Consider the following 20,368-nt stretch of genomic DNA (forward strand, 5'->3'; position numbering starts at 1 on the left):
TTGTGATGTGGGTTGAGTTTGTTGTTGCTTCTTGTTCTTGTTCCGAGAGGTTTTTCTCCGGGTACTCCGGTTTTCCTCTCTCCTCAAGAACCAAAAACTTCTAAATGCCATTTCATGATCTGGAAAGTGTCCCCAGTTAGTGCTCTGCGCTAAATACATTGACACTTGAATAAACTGATTTATTCATTCATTTTGATCTTATCGATCTGCCAAACCTTTATTTCATTACCATAATTTTTCTCTAAGAACGCACCAACCGAAATTCGAGTTGTACTAAAATGCGAGCCATGCGAGTTACAGTGCGAGTCATATCAATGCTAAAAGTTCAAAGTTTTTTTTCGCACTAATTGTTCTCTTCCGCTTGTCCAACCCTGAAATCTTCATTCCAAAGATGGCCCAAAACTTGAATTAAAGAACAGAAAACACACTCGAATACTCTGTGAGGCTGCTCTGAGGTCCTGCTCGAGGATCACGCTCGGAGACCATATGCGCTTGACGATCGAAGAAGAAGGAAATGAAAAGGACTGAAAATAACAACACAGTGTCTCATATGGCGATCAAAGGTCAGGAATCCGGCCACAAAATGCGCATACTAATCTGAAAGGTGAGGAACAAAAAGAAATTATTTTTAGAAGGCAATTACAACTGATACGAGTTGTTCTAAGCCATTTAAAGCATTGGCGCTTTGCAATCCGGCGATGGCAAGAAAAAAAATTAACCCTTCCGGTGATGACCTGACAAAGGATAGGTATTTTAGCTTTCTTTTTCCTTTTAACATAAGTATAAAAAAAAAAATAACAAACAAAAGAGGGTTTTCTACAGAAAAAAAATGAAGAAGGGATGATAACAAACCATCTTCTTAATAATATTTTTAGTTAGCACAATCGCGAGTTTTACTTACGTTGTACTGCGCTGCTCAGGAAAGTGTTTTCGTTGTCTCCCCCCAGTGAGCTGTGGATTGTGGAAATGTTCAGTTGTGTTTACACTGCAGTTCATTTAATGATGTTTTTGTAATCGAAAGGTCGCACAACCGATTAATTCATCTGTTCCCTGCCATTAAACACCTGACTAAATGACAGCATGTAACGTTTCTTTTGCAGAGTAACTTTAATTCTCATGGCATGACCTCCGAACTATTGTATTGAGACGTAACTATAAAAGATTACAACTGATTATAAATTAAAATATAAATGCTGGCCGTCCTTACATATATTTTATGGTTCAGAGCTTTACTATTACTTTTAAAAACCTACTGCTTGCGGCTTGTGTACTCTTTTGCTCACCTCTGTTTGACAGTCAACATCCGGCCGAAACATCCCAGGCAATATATGATTTAGGTCCCTAAAACCGTATTTTGAAAACAAGCGGCGAAGTAAAGCTTCGTCTGTTGTGTGCTTAGCCACGAACCAGTCCGCCAGCCCTTGGGGAGGCTGTATTAAATAAGGTAACATCACGCAAATTTGTCGTACAGGTATTCAAAGATTGGAGACTGAAGAGGAGGACCTCAGAAAGCTTCGCCTTTCAAAGCATGCCAGTTAAATTTAAATAGAAATTATCAATGACTAGATGGAAACAACTAAAATTAACATAAAATGCCGGAAATTCTAGAATCCATTCCAGAACCGAATTCTAGAACCTAAGGGATGAGAGGTCATTCAATATTGAGGAGAATCCGCGCTTAGCGTGACATATGTAACCACATAAATGTGTTTTGGATATTCAAAGTGACACGCTGCCAGAAAAGACGTGGTCTCATATTCGCAGCCGCTCGGGCCAGAGTCACGCAACGCTCCCAGTGGACGGGGGGCGTTGCGTGACTCCGGCCCGAAGGAAACTTGAAAGACGTAAAGCTTCATAAATATCTAGTTCAATTTGGTCTGAGTTTCGATTCTTTTAACACTTCTTTGTAAATTCAGTATGGCAAATCTGTAGTCATCAAGCAGGGTTTTCTTAAATTAAATCCGGGCGAAATTAACAAACGTAAGTGTGATTCCTCGATGTCAGCAAGTACTTATCTTTCTCGGCAACAGAAATCACAGGCTTTTTTCAGTGTGGAACCTTTTCGGTAAAAAAAGAAATAAATTTGGCGTTCATGACGGTTCGTTTTAACCGTTTTAATTTCCAAGAGACGACGTTGCATCAAATAATTGCAGTTTTGTACTGTACCGTTACGACAAAACCGACACTGAAAATCACACACTCCAAATAGAACATTGAAACATCTTCAGTCAGACTTGGACAAATTACACGGTTTTTTTTCTTTCTCACTGTGGTTACAGCGCGCCGCAAGTGCGCCCAAATTGTAGCCCTGTTCCAACCAGCCAACTTTCAGATACTGTATCTCTTCATGCTTAGGTACTTTGCCCATGTCGCCTGAGTTCAATTAGGTCTATAGTTGAGAGAGTCAAACTTCACATTTAAGACATTTTTAAAACCCTCTCTTAGACTCACGGTAAACATCGTTGAGCTGAGTTGTATGCCAATTAAAATAATTTCGAGTGAAAATGATTGAGATAAACCAGGGTTGTACCGAGCAACTACTTCACCAAAAATTGACTACACACCAATTCTTGAAGTAAAGCACTAAAAGCAATTTATTCGTATATTTTTTTACTATACACATAAAATGGTAGCCTGCCACTGCTCCGTTCACGCATTCAATACTTCAATCCTCTTCACCAGTCCCTCTCCAATTGTTTCAAAGTCTGCCAAGACTGCTGATACATTAGGAATGACGCAGCTTTCAACCTGTCTGGACTGAAATCAAAACGAATTATGAGACATTGGCCACGGTATGGTGGCTTGCGACAAACGCATCGAAACATATTGTACCATATGCTTGCACTTTAGAGCATTCTGTATTTTGGATTCTAAAGCTATAAGCAAATTCACTGAGATTGATTGTTCAGTGTCGGGAGAGAGCGGCATAAACTTAAACGTTTTACGCTCACATTACATGTTAACCTGCGATCAGACGTTCTTTTTTCTTTTTCAGACGACTCTCGCGCTGCCACATTTTCGCGCTCCCCCGAAAAAAAAACAAAAAACATGTGCTTGACAGCTGCCGCCATAAAATAATTAAAAATCGCAACGAAATCTCCACAAATCGAAGTGAACCACCGCGAAAATCGCCGTTAGTTGACACACACGGTGCTTAAATCACATTTCAAACTAACTTGTGAAAAGGGCCCTTAACACTTACCTTCTCGTTTGGCTGAGGATAAGTTAAAGGCATCTTGAACTGCGCGTGTAGGACCTGGTCGCCGTTGAAACAATAGCACAGGAATTAGAAAGTGGCATGACAATTGAAAGATGTAAAACAAAATGCTTGTTGTACCTTAAAATGCGCTGGTACGAAACTGTGGGGCTTCCATACAACACCAACAAAGTCTCCACCATATACATCATGAAAGAACAGGGCAATGTCAGAGAAGGCTTCCTGAAAAGGAAAAACACCAGATTTAGAAAACTTAGAAATTTGATCTTAAAAGCACGTCTCATTAAGATTTACTCGACCTCTTTGCGTCACCTACTCCAAGGCCGTTTCATCAACCTCACTTTCCGGCTCCTCAAGAGCTCATCAATGAAGGCGCCCTGTTTCCAATCAAACCCAAGTTAAAACTGATCAACTAAAGTTCTGGTCACGGTCATTCAAAGCGCCGATAAATTAAACAGAAGATAAGTCGCCATCCTGAGGATACGGCGTTCTCAAACTAATGCATTTTATCCACTTGGTAGTGGTTTACCCACTGGATCCACTCCTTGAATAACTTGGGCCTATCATACCTTTAGTTCTTTAATGTACAAAGTCACGGGGTCGAAGTTCACCACTGGAAGTAAAACGGAGTGACGCGATAACGAGGCCGGTTCTGTCACGTGTTTAGCGCGATCAAGGGCCTGGGATCCACGAGGGAGAAAACGAGTGTGGAGGTGAATGATGACGTCACAGTGATCCAAAGGAGGACGGAAGATTTGCTGAGGAGGTAATTACAGGTATGTGAGCCAGCAGTATTAGCTTGGGATGTACCATCCTCTTTCGCGTTTTCTTACTAAGCTGAATATTTTATGAACGAGTTCGGTTATGTAAAAAACTGAGGAACCATAACGAGTCGTTAGCGGATCCTTGATTCCCAGAAAATCTCCCTTCCCATATGCTGCGTGTACTTGTGAAATGAGGTATCATGAATGACAGATGTACGGGAAAGTAAAAAAACACAACTGAATCCAAAGGGTGCGCCACTAAGATACAATCAGTAAAAGCGCTCGTCTGGGGGTCTTAAATTAATTTTCTTTTGGAAAATGCTTCTCATTAAAATTTATAATAATTTTAAAATTTATAACGCCTAAGTCTCTATACAGATATAATCACTGGATTTCATACCAACGCTGTGATTCGCGCCATGTTTGCTGAGGTCGGTTTCCGCCAGTCACTTGGGTTTGGTATTTTTTCTTCCCCGATTTGGTTCGACTGTGGGCTTGTTTACACAAAAAAGACTCATGATCGAGGGTACAAGATCGCCAGGTTTTTAAAATGACAGAAACGCTTTAGGTATAAGCTGAAGTTGAAACTGCTTCTGAATTAGAACCTACCTTAAAATCAGTTGGCTGTAGAGCGCATGTTTCAATCTGACGTTCCAAGATCGAATGGGACTCTCTTGCCAGCAAGGAAAGTCTATTCAAAATCTGCGCAGAGATCAAACGGATTCTCAATCAATTACTTCATTCTGTATAAACTGTACCCATAATGGCTACTCTACATTTCCAACATAGGAAGTACTTATTTGTCGCGGAACACTTTAATCAGATCAAGGAAAGCCTGCATTAGACCAAAATTAGTCGTATTCTGGGACGTCGCCAAACACACAATCATCTTTCAAATTCAATTTCAAATTCAAATTTATACGCCTTCAAAAGGCTCTTATAATTTCTTTTTTCTTTTTTTCCGTAGTTTACAGTTTACAGGTACGCTAAGCGTACTGACCACATTAAGTTGATTGATTGATTGATTGATTGATTGATTGATTGATTGATTGATTGATTGATTCTAGAATGCCTCCCCAGCCCAACGCTACAAATTTCGTTAACGGCTTCAAACTACTTTAATGATAAGGGAGTTAGCCAGTTTCTAAAGAAACGGTGGTGCTGCGTCAGTGGGGAGTAGAAACGAATGTTTGGTTTATCAACAGAGTTGATAACTCAAGGTAAATTGGCCACCGTAAAGAGATTCAGGTGCTGACGTTTCAATTGTTAGCCCTTCGTCAGAGTGAATGCTAAACACTAAATGGTAATAGCTTTTGTCGTTTACAACTATTTCAAGGGCTAATTCATATTGAGTTGAGGCTCTCACATTATAAGAAAACTGCAAAGATGGCCTACTGAAACAAATAACAGTCTCCTAATTAACAAACAGACCTGCTTGGACGGTTTATCCTTGGTCCACAGGGAATTAAACTTGTCTTTAGGAGTAGCAATAAATATAGGTGGGAGTTGCGCTCTGTTATTTGAAAACTTGGAAGTTATTTCTTGGTAGTCCTCCGCTAGGAAAAGAGAACAAAATTAGCCTGAATGTCAAGAACAAAATCCTCTTTAACCGTTCAACTAAATCTTATCTCCAAATCTTGCATGGCCACATTTCACCCAGTAACTGCAGGAGCGACGCATGTTTACAACATTCTTCCCTCGCGCGGCGAAGTCAGCGAATGACACTTGTCGGTCTCGTCCCAGACTTCGCTTGAGCAGCAAGGTAAAACGGACCTTCTACGGATTAGGCCGGTCCCACACGAATTAAACAAAACTCCATGATACAGGAGAATTACTCACCAGAAATGTCGTTGTTAAAGTTTAGAATGATAGGAGTTGTTTGCCAATCAGTGGAGGAAAGAAGATGAAGAAATCGGAGAAAACCAACGAGGGGTGACCTGGAAAAAAAAGGGTGGTACTTCAGTATTAGCTGCCATTGGGCATTTTATAGACAGAAGCACAGTTGGTAGATTTAAATCCCGCTGAAGAATTCCTTTATGATCGTATTTAATCAGCTGGCCCGGGTTGTTCGTAAGCCGATTAACGCTAATCCCCGATTAAAAATTAACCGAGGTTTACATCTCGCTCCTTAAAAATGCTTTGAAAGGTTAATTTTAAGCTAATGGTAAAGAAAGGTCTGAGTCAAAACTGAGGGACAAAAATCTTTTGGAAGCATCCTTATTGATTAGTAATTAAACTACTATCAAAGTTAACGTTAACCCAGGGTTAGCTTAATTGGGCTTTGAACAACTCGGCCCTGAGGATCATTTCATTTACAGTATCTACGCTATAATCCTCAGTACACACTTGATTTCATTCAAATATTCACTGCTGCAGAGTGCTCAACAACAGGCGAATGCCATTCATTACCTCGGAGGAGTGAGGGGGGCTGGGGAGAGAAACAGGGAAGCCACCAGCAACTCCACGCACTCTTCAGTCACGTGATCACACAGCAGTTGAGCAGATATCCATCTCTTAGACAATCGGACAGTTCCGCTAAATCCACTAAACTGCTGTTGAATACTGAAACAAACAAGAGAAAAAGACCCCCGACTAAGCATTCGTTGTGCCGCTAGCTTGACTAATAGTATTCACTTTAAAAAGTCCTGCTTTCCAAGAAATGTATGGTCTCACATACAAGTCTACGTTATGTTCACTTTACTGTGTCTCCGGTTGACTATAATACGCCTCTGTGTTTAAGAGGGATTTGAATCGGCTCTCAGGGCAAAGCAACTGTTTGCTTGGTATTAAAGCTCTAAAACTGGATTTTAAAACTTTACCTGCGACATATCAGTGTGTATTCTTTAAGAACTAAATAGAAGCGAGACCAAAAATAATCGCCATTTTGCCTATTTAATAAATAATTATTAATAAACAATTTTTTCAAAGCCTCCAATCCGAAAGCAAACACGATGACTGAGGCGAGATGGGAAAACATCCACGTGTACCTGAACTGCTCTCAAGTTAATCTGAAACGCGGGAAAACATATATCCGTTGTCAAGGGTATGTCAAGGGCGGGAAAACATGCACCCGGCGGAACAAACTTGCAACCACTGCCAAGCGCGGGAAAAACATGCACCTGCTGCCAAGCGCGGAACAAACTTGCAACCGCTGCCAGGCGCGGGAAAAATTTGCAACCGCTGCCAAACGCGGAAAAACCTTGCACCCTCTGCCAAGTGGGGGAAAAACATGCACGCCTGCCAAGCGCGGTAAAAACATGCACCCGCTGCCAAGCGCGGGAAAACCTTGCACCCGCTGCCAAGTGCGGGAAAAACATGCATCGTTTTAGTCATGTCCTGAGCTAGGAAGACGCGTAGGCGGTGCCAAGCGCGGGAAAAATACGGAACTGGTACCAACGGTACCAAGCGGTTTAAAAAGCGCAGAAGACAAGCGCAGGAAAATGTGGACAAACACTAATTAACGATAGTTTTGCATGGTTGCATGCGTCGTCGCATGCATTTCTTTTGCTTACCCATGGAGTGTACTTGTCAAGAGTGGTAGGTGTACTATTTCCCTTTCTAATTCTTTAGCTCCTTTCTCGTCGTCTGCTTTGAGTTCTTTAGTGAGTTCAGTCTTTTGGAGTAGCACCATTTCTCGGTAATGCAGGATCTTGATTCTGAATACAAAGCCATCCTAGAAAATAAGTCAGAAGAAACTGCAAGCGTTACAATTTGCCATCAGCCGGCAAAACTGTAGAAGTGAATTAAACAACGTCGAGTTTTCGGCCGGCAAAGCGGCAACAAAAGCGAAAATTTTCAAGTTCTCGGTTCATATTTACTGAATGGCTAGAAAAAGCTCTTCAGGTAAGCTCCATCATGCACATGAATGCAAACTGCGCGAACAAACAATCTGCGCACTTCTGTTCGCACTCGGCAATAAAAGCTTCATGCATGCTACTAGCTCAATGGTTTTATAGAGATCCAACTGAGTTCGATTCCAACCCTTGGTAGCTCGGCGCACTTGTTTGTTTAGTTTTTGCTCCTGTTTTTTCACTGCGTCATTTTAAATTTTTAGTTTGTAATGTTTGAATGCTCGGACCCAGTAATACCTTTACTATAAACACTTGTTAAGGGTAAAGAAAGGGTTTTTATTCATTTTACTACTTTCGTGTGGCATACTCCACACTGCCAGGTCATGCGAAAGACGATTAACTAGCTTTTGCCTCTTTAAAGCGCTTTCACTGCTAAGATGAAGTTAGCTCCGGTCAGCTTACACGAGTCTCCTGTTGTTCAGAGGTAGAGCATCCGAATTAGTAATCGGAAAGTCATAGCTTCGACTCCTGGGGCCCGTTTCACGAAAGTCCCAGTAACTTACCGGGCCCGATAAGTGACTTTGGTGATAAATGTTTCTTTGCAGAAGTCAATTTTTGTTAGCTTTTGAATACTAAATCTTAAAATATTATGATTGTCCGAAAACATCGGCCAAGTACCATGTCTGTAATCATTGTGTAATTGGCGAAAAAACATTTAAAAATATACTTATCGGGCACGGTAAGTTACCGGGACTTTCGAGAAACGGGCTCCTGGGCCCAGTTGCTCGAAGCATGTTAGCGCTAACTCGCGTTAACCATGACAACCTATAGGTTTTAGTACCTCTTAACCAATGGTTAGCGCTAACCATGCTTCGAGCAACTCAGCTCTGTTGGCAGAACTTTGATTTTCTTTTTCCGAGTATGCCTGTGTCACTGATTGAAAAATACATTTATCCAGATGAAGTTACTTCTTCAACAAAAACTGAACTTAAAGGTGACGGTAATCCTGGGAGAGGTTAATCCAGCTCTAAACTACTGGGCGCTTTTTTTGAACTAAATCCGTGGAGTCATTACTAACCTTATGAACATCCACGTGCTTTGGTGCCGCAGCAGTCACCAGGGAACACTCAGTCCTCAGTAATTCAGCCAGTCTGATGTGAAATGCTGCTTTGATGTGCTGGATAGCCATCAGATCATCTGGCCACTTACCACTAGTCTCGAACTGTAACACAACTATTGGCAGATAGCATTATTAAAATTGCCTGTATAATACTGAATCATCTCACTGGACTCGACAAAGTCAAGAAGAAAGACTGAGGAAGGAAGTCAAGGCAATGCTCAGTTACCTTCCATTACTGGACACCAACAAGTGTTCTTTGTTTCTGAAGGAACAAGCACATTGTCTGCTAACTTTCCATCGTCACTTGATGGTTTTACTTTGCTGTTTTTGAAGCAAGAACTTGGAGGAAAAACCTGAAGGGCAAACAGAACGCCATTTATTTACAATGACGCCGACAAACCAGTCAAAAACGTTCACGCCATTAACTCTCCACGACTGTATACATTGGAGTCTCCACAACGATACCTACAGGTGTATGAAAATTTTCCGCCCCTTTTCATCAATTTTCAATTTTGTGGCATCTGTCAAATTTTGTTACTCGCTAGTTATCATGGCGTTCAGTTACATCTATGCCCTGGGATATTTTTTCAGTAAGAGCAATCCTTCTGTCTTTGTAACTAGACGTATTACTAGTCCATCGCAGGGTTATCCTTTCCTGAGTTTCTTACAATTGCGAAAATAGCAATGCAAAAAAATATATGGAGTTGACTTTTAGCTTTGATACGCGTACTTACTGATAGAGATACGTGCAATGGTGTCGGTAAAAGAGCCAAAATAATAACAAATTGTACATTGAACTAACATTGAAACATTCGTCTCGCTCATTGATTCTGGCTCTGTCCAAAACCTTACAGAAAAGAAAAAAACAACAACTTGTCCCATATTCCCCCCTGCGAACCTGACGCTTTTTATACATACCTCTGCACCCCTGAAAACTGGACTAATTCCCTGAATTGAATTAACATTAAGCGGCAAGTCCAGTGCACGGATCTGTTTACACAAAGAATCATACACCTGGATCACCCTCTGGGCCTTTTCATCACCTGTGCCACTGTCAGAGGAACCAGCGGTCTGCAGCACACAGTCCAGCTGATTAGCTACAAAAGTGATTGATTCTGGGTCCACACCACCATGTCTGGATAGAAAAAATGTCACAAGTGGAGTTAGAGTTACAGTAGTAACTTTTTCCACTCTCTGATATAGAAAAACTGTTAGAAGAAGAGGCCCCTTTACCTTTGAACAAGATGTTTAATAATCCTTCCACATAGAACTCCTCTCTCTGCAATGCTTTTACAAGGCCACACAACAGCCTCTAGAATGGAACCATCCTGAAATCGCCGCAACTCTGACTTCTCTCCCCAAAATGCACGGAAAGATGTCGCCTATGATGAATAAAATTTATTCATATTATTTTATAAATTTGTGGGCTGTCACAATTATTTACTTCTAGCTGTGGCTGATTTATTTGTAACTTCTCTCTACCTTTCTTAGAACAAAATAAGAGGAGATCGGCTCTGAGAAGCAGGGGCCCAAATATAGCATCTGATGACTTTGAATAATGGGGAATTTGGTACAAAAATACCACAAAACAGGACAACCACTCACCTCTGCACTGTCAGCTGGTGGTCCTGTGTCAAGGATAGCATCTGCATGATCAGAGTTGAGCATCAAGCCCAAAGTCAAGCTAGACTGGCTTCTAGAGGGTGGGGCTTTGTTAGCAGGCCACTATAATTATACCAAATGAATAGCTACTGTCAGTAGTACACCAATAAAACAAAACAATGTTCTCTATTCTCTAGCCTGTGTCTGGACTTAACAGTGCTATGAGCAAAATAAAAGCCTTCTGCACCAAATGACACAAAAATGGGTAAGTGTAAGGTGATTGTCCATAACGAAAAAATACACTCATGTAATTAATATTCATTTGTATAGAATCCTGCATTCTGTAGACTAATTTAGTCACACCATGTACATGGGTGAACAAGCGTATTTCAGATCTAAGTAGAGTTAAGTCATGATCATACAGCTAAACTATGTACAGTGCAAAGTTAATACATGCTGGGCAACTTAGGATAATTATTGTACAAAATATGCTTTCTGGATAGCATGAAACTTGTAAAAATAATACAAAGGAAGCTCATGGAGTTTTTGGATGTTGTCGAAACCCTTGTTTGCAAGCTACATGTCCTGTGCATACTGGTGCAGGTTTCTTTAACATAACTGTTGTTTTGCATCACTTGGTGATTGCAACACCAAGAAATTACACTGTACCAGAAATTGCACTTTAACCCTTCAAGTTCAGACACTGTTTATTATCAACATCCCTACAAAATGGCCACAAAAATTAAGTTCCTACATCCAACCAATTGATAGTCAAGAGAGGGTTTTCTTCGAATTTCTTTTGTACCAGAAACATTACAGTTAGAGAGAAGGAATGCTATGAGCTTATTGCCAAACCGCAACTCACCTGGCATGGAGCTTGTGGTTTGTAACATAGCATGTCTACTCTCTTTCCCAGGCCCCTGGTGACAAGGTGAAGCAACCAATCAGCAATAACTGGGGTCCAGTCTCCAGGGTGATCAATCAGGTGACTGATGAGATCATTCCTCTTACAGACAGCTTCCAGTGAACTAATGTTTGAAATTCTGGAAGAAAAACAACAATAATAGATCACAGCTAAAGTGCATCTCTTTCTAGAATGATTCATCCTGACCTGACTTGGGTTCTAAGGGTGCATAGCTTAATTTTCGCTTTCTAGAAGGGCAACACAAATACTGTACTATTATAGTGGAACAGTGGTCAGGCAACCTGTAGTTCTCTTGGTTGACTCCAGAAACTTAAATTAAGTGTCAGCTTGACAGGGCAACTGACCCCCCCCCCCCCCAAAAAAAAAAAAAAAAAAAAAAACAATACTTTTTTGCAAGGAGCATGGTATAGAGATTGTTACACAGTGGACAGAACATGTGGCAAACAAATTGGGGTGGGATTGATGTGGGTGCAAGATAATTTGCAAAAAAAATTGTATTTCTACTTACTGTAAAAACTGATCAAATTTTTGGGTAAATGGGACAGGTTTCATAAAGAGAACTTCAAAACCATCCAAGAAATTACTGTCCAAAAATTCCATTGATAATCTGGCTTCACGCTGCAGCTGTGAGTTGATATTAAAGACAAAGAAGAAGTGAAATGCGTCAGTTCTGTGAATATGTACAATGTATGCTGTATTTTATTTTCCTAAGTTGTTTTGATATTCCTAAAAATTACTAAACAATAATAATACAATAAAAATTAATGACCATTAGATTTCCAGGACAAAGGAAAACTGTAAGGAAAGTGAATCAAAGCACAAACAAATGTTAACAATGATCATAGTTTTATAAACATTGATAGTAGTTACAGGTATTGTTGACTTACTCTTCTGTATTGAGCCGCAGTCATTTCAGCACACAAGTTAAGATGGCCAGATGGATCAACAAACACCACATCAAATGCAGCATGAAAATCTCCCTTGGATGGCTACAGGAATGACACTAAAGGTAAGTGATGGCAAAGCAATGCAATACTAGACTCTATACTGTGATCTGGGAGACAGGTAAACTACAACAATGTGCGTCAAAAACAAAACAAGCTTTTAATCTCCCTGCTGGATTTGTGACTGACGGATGTTAACTTTTGAGGGGAGTAGGATGAGTACAAAGTACCTATAAAGTTCTATAGCAGCATCCTTCTAAATAGGCCATTTTACAGTTGTGTGCTTTGTGACCTGGCCTTGCATTGGAAGCGAGGCTGGGGGTGACCTTGTTTTGATACAAACCTCACTGCTTTCATATGTAAATACAAACTAGTTAGCATAAGAACAGCATGATCTACATATGAAAAGCAGTGAGGTCTGTATCAAAACAAGGTCAACCCCAGCCTCGCTTCCAATGCAAGGCCAGGTCACTTAGTAAACAACTGTAAAATGGCTAAAACAGAGGTATTTCTACACAGTTTATGACTATGCAGAAAATTGAAGCTTACTTATCTCTGACAAATGGGTGGTTATCACCAATTTTCTTTTTGGATTCCAATATTCTTTGCTAAGATCTGCTTTGCCAGCATGGTCATAAACTGTGCAAAAATTAATATCACTGTATTAGGAGGCACCATCTTTAAGAAACCTGAGTTTCACGGACCATCCTGAAATGCACAGAACATACATGTATTTTAAATGTACACAGTAACAAGAGGAGCACCATCCTTAACTGTTAAAACAAAACAATGTCTTGAAAATGACTCAAAGCACAAGCCACAAATGCAATCATCTTACCACATTACTATCTTCTTTCTCCTCCTTTGTCATTATGATTCCATCCTTTGACCAATCAGTTGAACCTAACACAAAGCCACAGCAAGTAGTTGTTTTAGCTGCTTAGACTATCACCAGTACTGCTTGAAATTAATTTGTTTATCATGGAATTGGTTGGCATTTACAAGACCAAATGGACAAAAAGACAAAAAGTAAGAAAGGAGGAACAATCCATGTCTTCAAGGCTATTGAAATTCACCACCTTTGCCAAGCTGCTTCACCTCAGTTCAAGGTTTTATTCATTGAAACTAATAATGTTTCAGAAAAGTAACTTATTGAGCTGTATATAATTATTATTACTTGTACATATGTTGTAGGTTAAAATGAATCCAGGTTAAAATGATTTCAACCTAGGTTGATTTGTATTTTCCTTTGTTAAGGTTGGGTAATTTACATCTGAAACAAAGGAAAATACAAATTAACCTAGTTTGAAATCATTTTAACCTGGGATTCATTTTAACCTACAACACATATACATGTAGCTGCCTACTCCATAACTTCTTCCATCTACTATGGAGATTTTTAGTACATCAAATAGGTAATCCAAGCAATTGTGGTTCTAAAGCTCCAGCTCAAAGCCTACAATTTTTTATATGTGTTGGATGATTCCTTGGTTAGAAATGCAGTTGAATGTCATTTCCAAGGAAACTGACATTTTAAAATAATTTACTTTTTTCCAGATTTTGGATTCATGTCAACAAAATTTTAAAATGTTATTTTGAAAATTTTGTAGTACATAAACAAGGCATAAAAAGCTGGTGGACGTTTGTCTTTAATGTCCTCACATGACTGATTGATAATGTATTTAGACTGAATGGAGAAGTTAGATGTTGATCATTTACCAAGGAACTGCAAGAAAACTCTAAGGATCTGGTATGAGCTCATGTGCTTGTTGATCTTCTTTACTGACAGCAAATGTGAGATGAACATGGACACCAAAAATCCTCCACAACTTCCCAGACCCTATATGTGAATACAATATAAGAGTCTTGCTATTAGGAACTGTCATACACCAATACAGTTGCTACCAAATAAAATTTTTGATAAGTTTTGGCAACTTTCTTAACTATGAATCCTTTTTAAAACTTTCCTAAAGATTCCTTTATATCACCTATATAACCAAACAAATCCAAGAAATGTGCAGTTCCAGAAAAAATCCATACCCACCCCACGGAAGGTCATTGGAAATTCCTAGGGGGAGGGGGTCTTAAAAGTCAAAATTTTAGCACAAAGTATAAAGCTAAAATGGAATTTGCTAGGGGGAGTGGGGGTGCAAAACAAAAGACCTTCTGTTGTCGGGAGTATGGATATTTTCTGGAACTGCACAATACAGTTTGTACTGAGTGTATATGCATGGCTGAGTTGCAATTGACATAAAATGATAAAATGTACAAATATGGTACGGTATACATAAATTATACTTGAAGCCACCAATGGATTTTAAATACCCTTTAGCTGGTTGAAACTAAGGTCACAGCTGTCTAAAATGGCAACAGTATGAAATCTGTTTAAAAGTACACCTTACACTAACACAGATTGACGAATCTTCCATAATGAACGGAACATATTTCCTTAAGTTTAATTTTGCTGTTAGCTTTAAATTTCACAGTCAAAGATTTTTTTTAAAAGGTAAGTGCTTTGCATTACAGACCTGATCAAGTTCTCGTTGATGCAGCCAAACTTTGACCAGAGCTATAGCATCTTTCATCCCTGAGAAATCTACCATGCATTTATACAGATGGTGAAGATGCTGCTCCAGAAACATGTCTGACAACACTGATGCATTGTAATGAGGAGTTGGGGAGCCTGTGTCTGAAAAATAAAACAAGACAAGGTCTTCACTCTTCCAAAATTTCCCAAGATGTTAGTTTTGTGACAAACGAAAACTGAAGAACCTGTGGGAAAGGAAAGAAACCTTCAGATAAGGAGAGCAAACTGACATCCAACATGGAGGTGCAGCTCGGTATTTTAGCAGGAAGCATATAAGAGGGCATGAAGGTGAGAAGTCTGATTCTACAGTAAGTTGGACCACTCTTGGTGTAAAAATCTGTGACATGTCTCCTTTGGTTTTTACCTTTTGCTGAGTCAAACACTACTGTTCCAGTGAAGTTTTTACCTTTTGTTGCTTGATTTTATGTCACTTGTTAGTTTTGCAGCTTTTAATTTAAACCAAGGATGAGCCTGAAGGACCTTTACATCAGCTTTGTTCTCAGGTGTTTTCTACACATTAATTTAAACTCCATCAGATTAATTTTAATGTCAAAAGATTAATAATTGTTTTGCCAAACTAAAACAATTCAATGATGAATGACCCACCACTTCCTTCCTCCGCCACACCCTCTTCACCCTTGTACCAATGCTGCCTGATGTTATTCTTGTTTGGAGCAAACCTCTGAGGTTTGAATGTGCCTTCTGATAGACATGGATGTAGTTTGATGACAAACTGTTTTCCAGCTTTGCCTAGGAGGAGAAATTGTTTTAAATTAGTGCTTTACATGTATGCTAAAAAGATCAACAAAATTATCAATCATTCAGTGTTCAGGCTTCCACTAATAACTAATTTACAATGCAGAAATTATGTGTATTACTAACTTGCAACATACAGTAGTGTAGTATATTCAACTATTGAAAACTACAGCAATAGTAAATACATTCATTTGATAAATTATTATTTTTTTAGAGCAAGGGTATCATCAGTTTTATAATAGATGGAAAAAACTAAAAGGTTGCTGTCAGTTGACACAGGACAAATTAAGATGCTTCTCAAAATCAGCAGCATTTTATGTGCTGAATTCCACTATAAGCTGAAAAACCGAAAAACCCATGGCCATTTACATCATTGGTTTTCAAATAATTATTATGAAAAAAAAAACTGACTGTCCCTTCACAAACTTGCTAACCTTTAGGTTTTAGAAGCAAGATTGGCCTCAAAACGTCTCCATTCATCTGACTGAACTTGACACTTTCAAACAAAGAACTCTTTGTCAAGTGTGATGCTATGATTGACAGGTACAGTGCTCGCTTGTGATGGTATCTGAGATTTAAATAATCCTTTGGTTGAAAACACGCCTAAGAAGCAAGACAGTATTGAAAGATTAAAATTAAATGTGATGATCCAGCTGCATTGTATAAATGTCCCACTTAAAATCTGGATTCTACTTGCAACATAATCCAAGTTCTCTATAAGTTACATATTGAGTTTTTGTGCTCTCCATTTTAAAATGGCAGAAGTGTGATGTAATTGGGCCATAAATTGTATGGAAAAATGAGGCTCTGTAATTGACTTAAACTACAGGGGAAGAAAATTAGTTAATAAGTTACTCATTCCAACATAGTTTGACTCTTTCTTAACTTGTGTTTTCCTTTACATCTAAACCAAATATGCTGGATGTTGGACAGGATGCCAAATGTTGAGGCCTTCACTTGATGAAAGACTGCTGCCCAAGGTGCACATAGTAAAATTTAGTGCAGGAAAGATCAGAGATATCAAAACTTGGTTCTTCAACCAAACGGATGTTTACCAGGTTGCTGACTCACCTTAGGCATGTAAACAGCAATGTCCACATTCAGCTCCGGTTTTGTTACTGTACCAAGAAGATAGCTCCCTACAACTTTTACACTTGCTGGTCTGTGAAAACAGAACTTCCCTTTCACAGGGGCAGGGGGAGATGGGAGGGGGAATTTGGTTCTCCTTGGCAGCCACGAGTGATCTGACAACTAAATAAGAATAACACAATTTCAGTTTACTCGTACTCATCTTGATTTTGTAGAAATGATTATCTTTAAGCTGTAGAGTGCCTTTGGCAACTGATTGTTGCTTGGCACCCTACACCCAACATCAGCTTTAAAATTGCTGTGAAAATCCCAACTAATAATAATAAAAAATAATTTTGCTCACATATTATGAAAGGTATGGGAAGTCTGAGGGCATGACAGAGTTATGTAGAACCCAGGACACCTAAGGCTTTCGCCACTATGGGATGTAGATTGACCTTCTAGGGTAACGGCCCACCTATATCATCTCAGGGTGGGAAGTAATTAACATAATAACAATACTAACTAAAATAATAATAATTATATATATTAAATATAATAATAAAAGTCATCATTATTGGGTTATTCCAGAAAAAATCCACACCCCCCCGACGGATGGGGTCGTTTTTTAACCCCCCCTCTCACCTGGATTTCCTGAAGCACAAAACCCCCCCTCCTGTCTGGATTTCCAAAACAAAAGACCCCCCCTCCCGCCTGGATTTCCGGAAAAAAATATTAGGCTTAAATTTAATTTATTTTTAATAAAAAATACGCACAATCACGTCTAGAAGATGTTCTTTTTTAATTTCTAAAGCTTCGGCTAATATTAAAAACTCTATCGCGTGGAACTAAAAAAAGAAAGGAGCAACAATGCGAAAAAGCGAACGAGTTCATCCTTTGTGCCCAATTGACAACACCCATGGAATCTTAAAACTGCACGCAGAAAACGCACTGGCTGCTTGTTCAACTGTGCTACGGATGATGGGACTTCAGAGAGGTTACCACTGTATATGCTGCAGGAACCCGTCCAAGAACTTTCTCCTTCTGTTGCTTTCGCAATAACTTACATTTCCAAAAGTTTTTTCGAGGTACAGATGGCTACAAGTTCCTCTCGAGTATTTTCGACAAAGAGGGAATGTTTGGACCAAAATTCTTTGGCATTATCTTCTTCAGCTAATAGCTCTGCATCCTTGCTTGCACAAGTAAAAAATTCTTCCGCCTGACGCGGTGGGACGTGAAATTACACAACGGTGGCACGCTGGGTCTGGTACGAGTAGAAATGTGTCAGGCGTTTCAAACTCTTCGTTGCAACCACAGGCAGCCCAAGTTCGTGTCACTAGAGAGCGGAGTCCGTCTTATGAGGGTAATGACAGTGATTTCAAAGAACGCCCAAAACGGCAAAATAAACCCCAAAACGCACAAGAATACACCAGAGGTGAGTCAGTTTTATTAATTTTATTGAGTGAAAGTTAAATTTAGCGTTTTTTTAGCGTAATAATCGTCGGCATTTTAGTTCCCATACAAAGTCTTATAATGCGTTTCTCAACGGCTGTCTGTAACACAATACCGCTTGCACTCAAAGGTCATTGTCTCACTAGTTATTACCGGTAATTATCACACGCTCTCTAGTGACGCGAACTTGGGCTGCCTGTGTTGCAACAATGTTGCGATGGCTCATTCTTTACTATCTTTTTGTTCGCGTTTTCTGCTATAAAAGGACCTGCGAAGGAACTTAGATTATCATTTATTTTAGGTGAGAAATATGTGAACAAAATATTTCTATTCTTTTCAGGGTCTGAGAGCACTGAAGTGTCACTGAACTAATCGTTCGAATCGCGTGAACTATCGGTCGAAATGACTCCTGCAGAAGACTTTCTTAACTTCAACCCCCCCCCTCCCGCCTGGATTTCCAGAGTCTTTGACCCCCCCTCCAGTGAGAATTTCCAGAATCCCATCCGTCGGGGAGGTGTGGATTTTTTCTGGAATAACCCATTGTTATTTTAAGTTGTTGTTTACAATCATGCATCTCTGATAATTCAATATTGATAAAACACATGTAAGTGGTTATTAATGACAGAGAAATGATACTATCAAGCAAAATCATTAAAAGTTCTCATATTTAAAATACACACCACATTTAGGTAAAAAAGAAAAGTAAAAAAAAAAAAGATCAGCAAGGCTTCATGTACCTCATGATCCCTCTTGCCATCAGGCAAAGCCATCAGCAGTGAATTCAGTTCATGCAAAACTTCATCAAGAGCTTTGTTTCTCTCTTTTTTAGGCTGAACTTCAGAGAGAAGTTCAGTAATCTAAGTATATAAGAATTTAAGAAAGCATTGTTAGCTTCAATAATACTTGTCCAGTATCTAATGTCCATCTGTTACAATGATACACAGGGGATGACACCTAAGGTATTGTTACATCAGAACTTCAGGGTCCGGTTGTTTGAAGTCGATTAATGCTTATTTCTGATTAAAAGTTAACCTACCGTATGTTTCATCTCGCTCCTTAAAAATATTTTTAAAGGCTAATTTCAAGCAAATGCTAAAGAAAAGTCTAAGCCAGATCTGAGGTACAAAAAATAAATTATTAATCGTTTGGAAGAATCATTATTGATATAAATTAAACTTGATTCAAAGTTCATGTTAATCCAGGATTAGCTTAATCAGGCTTTAAACAACTGGGCATAGGAGAAGGTTTGTGTCTTTTCAGGTCACAACTAATGCATACAAACCTGCATACGAAAAAGACTGGACTTAAAAAGATTTTCTGTTTCTCTGAGAGAATTAATCTCGTCACTCGTGGGGGGTCGGTAAAGGCTGTCCTTGTAGCTCGTAGCTTTGGACTGGTGGCTTTCTCCATTCTCAAGAGCTGTTCTCTAAAACAACATGCACAATCGTTTTGTAAGAAACTGGAATAAACAAGACTTATTAAATAATGGTACAAAAGAACCACCAAACACCACAAAATTACCAGTATTACAATAATAACCCTAAAAAAACATTACCATCACCTCCATCACTATATTCATCGTCATTGTCATGTCATCATCATTATCACTATTATCATCATAATCACCATAATCAGCAGCACTGCCAACACAATTATCACCATCCTCCTCCTCATGTCATCATCATCATCATCAGCAGCAGCAGCAGCAGCAAAGTGATTTTATATAAGCTTAATTACTTGGCTAGGTTGAGTTTATAACTTGAGGATCGACAAGGCGGTAAAAAGAATGCCTTGGAAATCACAAACTATTGAACAGCTGTATTTTGCAACGCTCAAACTATCTCTTTAGGCGAACCATCGAATGCCATATATGAAATCAACAACAATAAGATGCACGTGGACATGCAAGATGAGTTTTTAAGCTGTTTTAAACCGAATGTTGTTTGATCGAACAATCTCGCCCAGCTCCTATTTTACCTTTCTGTTAGTATTATCCACTTCAGCAGTGTTTACTGCAGCTTGGTTTTTCCTTTTCATCGTACTATTTCCTTCTTTTCCTGCAATGAAACACTTCTCACATGTCCGCCATGTTGTCATGTGGAGCAAAATTTCATTACAAAGGGGACTGGTGCTTAGTGAAGT

General features: G+C 39.3%; 1 protein-coding gene and 2 long non-coding RNA genes across 3 annotated transcripts; 1 reads left to right on the forward strand and 2 right to left on the reverse strand.

The window, feature by feature from the left end:
* Nucleotides 1-154: 154 nt before the first annotated feature.
* On the reverse strand, nucleotides 155-1,757 carry LOC146468053 (uncharacterized). Its single transcript, XR_014867537.1, has 3 exons — nucleotides 1,284-1,757; nucleotides 902-951; nucleotides 155-597 (listed from the first exon to the last, which is right to left on the reverse strand). It is a non-coding gene; the product is annotated as an uncharacterized LOC146468053 (long non-coding RNA).
* An 810-nt stretch (nucleotides 1,758-2,567) lies between these two features.
* LOC146468054 (nucleolar protein 6-like) lies at nucleotides 2,568-20,353 on the reverse strand. Its single transcript, XM_085125026.1, has 26 exons — nucleotides 20,204-20,353; nucleotides 19,509-19,652; nucleotides 18,964-19,083; nucleotides 16,778-16,957; nucleotides 16,141-16,309; nucleotides 15,557-15,700; nucleotides 14,892-15,052; nucleotides 14,083-14,203; nucleotides 13,202-13,266; nucleotides 12,307-12,408; nucleotides 11,928-12,043; nucleotides 11,360-11,537; nucleotides 10,498-10,617; nucleotides 10,126-10,274; nucleotides 9,811-10,027; nucleotides 9,119-9,245; nucleotides 8,851-9,005; nucleotides 7,494-7,654; nucleotides 6,391-6,543; nucleotides 5,821-5,918; nucleotides 5,413-5,537; nucleotides 4,591-4,683; nucleotides 3,787-3,975; nucleotides 3,338-3,439; nucleotides 3,203-3,256; nucleotides 2,568-2,757 (listed from the first exon to the last, which is right to left on the reverse strand). Exons 1-26 carry the CDS (start codon nucleotides 20,321-20,323, stop codon nucleotides 2,650-2,652), a joined length of 3,471 nt encoding a protein of 1,156 aa, XP_084981152.1. The 5' UTR covers nucleotides 20,324-20,353; the 3' UTR covers nucleotides 2,568-2,649.
* On the forward strand, nucleotides 15,059-16,730 carry LOC146468055 (uncharacterized). Its single transcript, XR_014867602.1, has 3 exons — nucleotides 15,059-15,238; nucleotides 16,147-16,249; nucleotides 16,640-16,730. It is a non-coding gene; the product is annotated as an uncharacterized LOC146468055 (long non-coding RNA).
* Nucleotides 20,354-20,368: the final 15 nt, after the last annotated feature.

The sequence above is a fragment of the Pavona decussata genome, unplaced genomic scaffold, assembly GCF_977016875.1.
Source record: "Pavona decussata unplaced genomic scaffold, jaPavDecu1.1 SCAFFOLD_133, whole genome shotgun sequence".
Taxonomy (NCBI): Eukaryota; Metazoa; Cnidaria; class Anthozoa; order Scleractinia; family Agariciidae; genus Pavona; species Pavona decussata.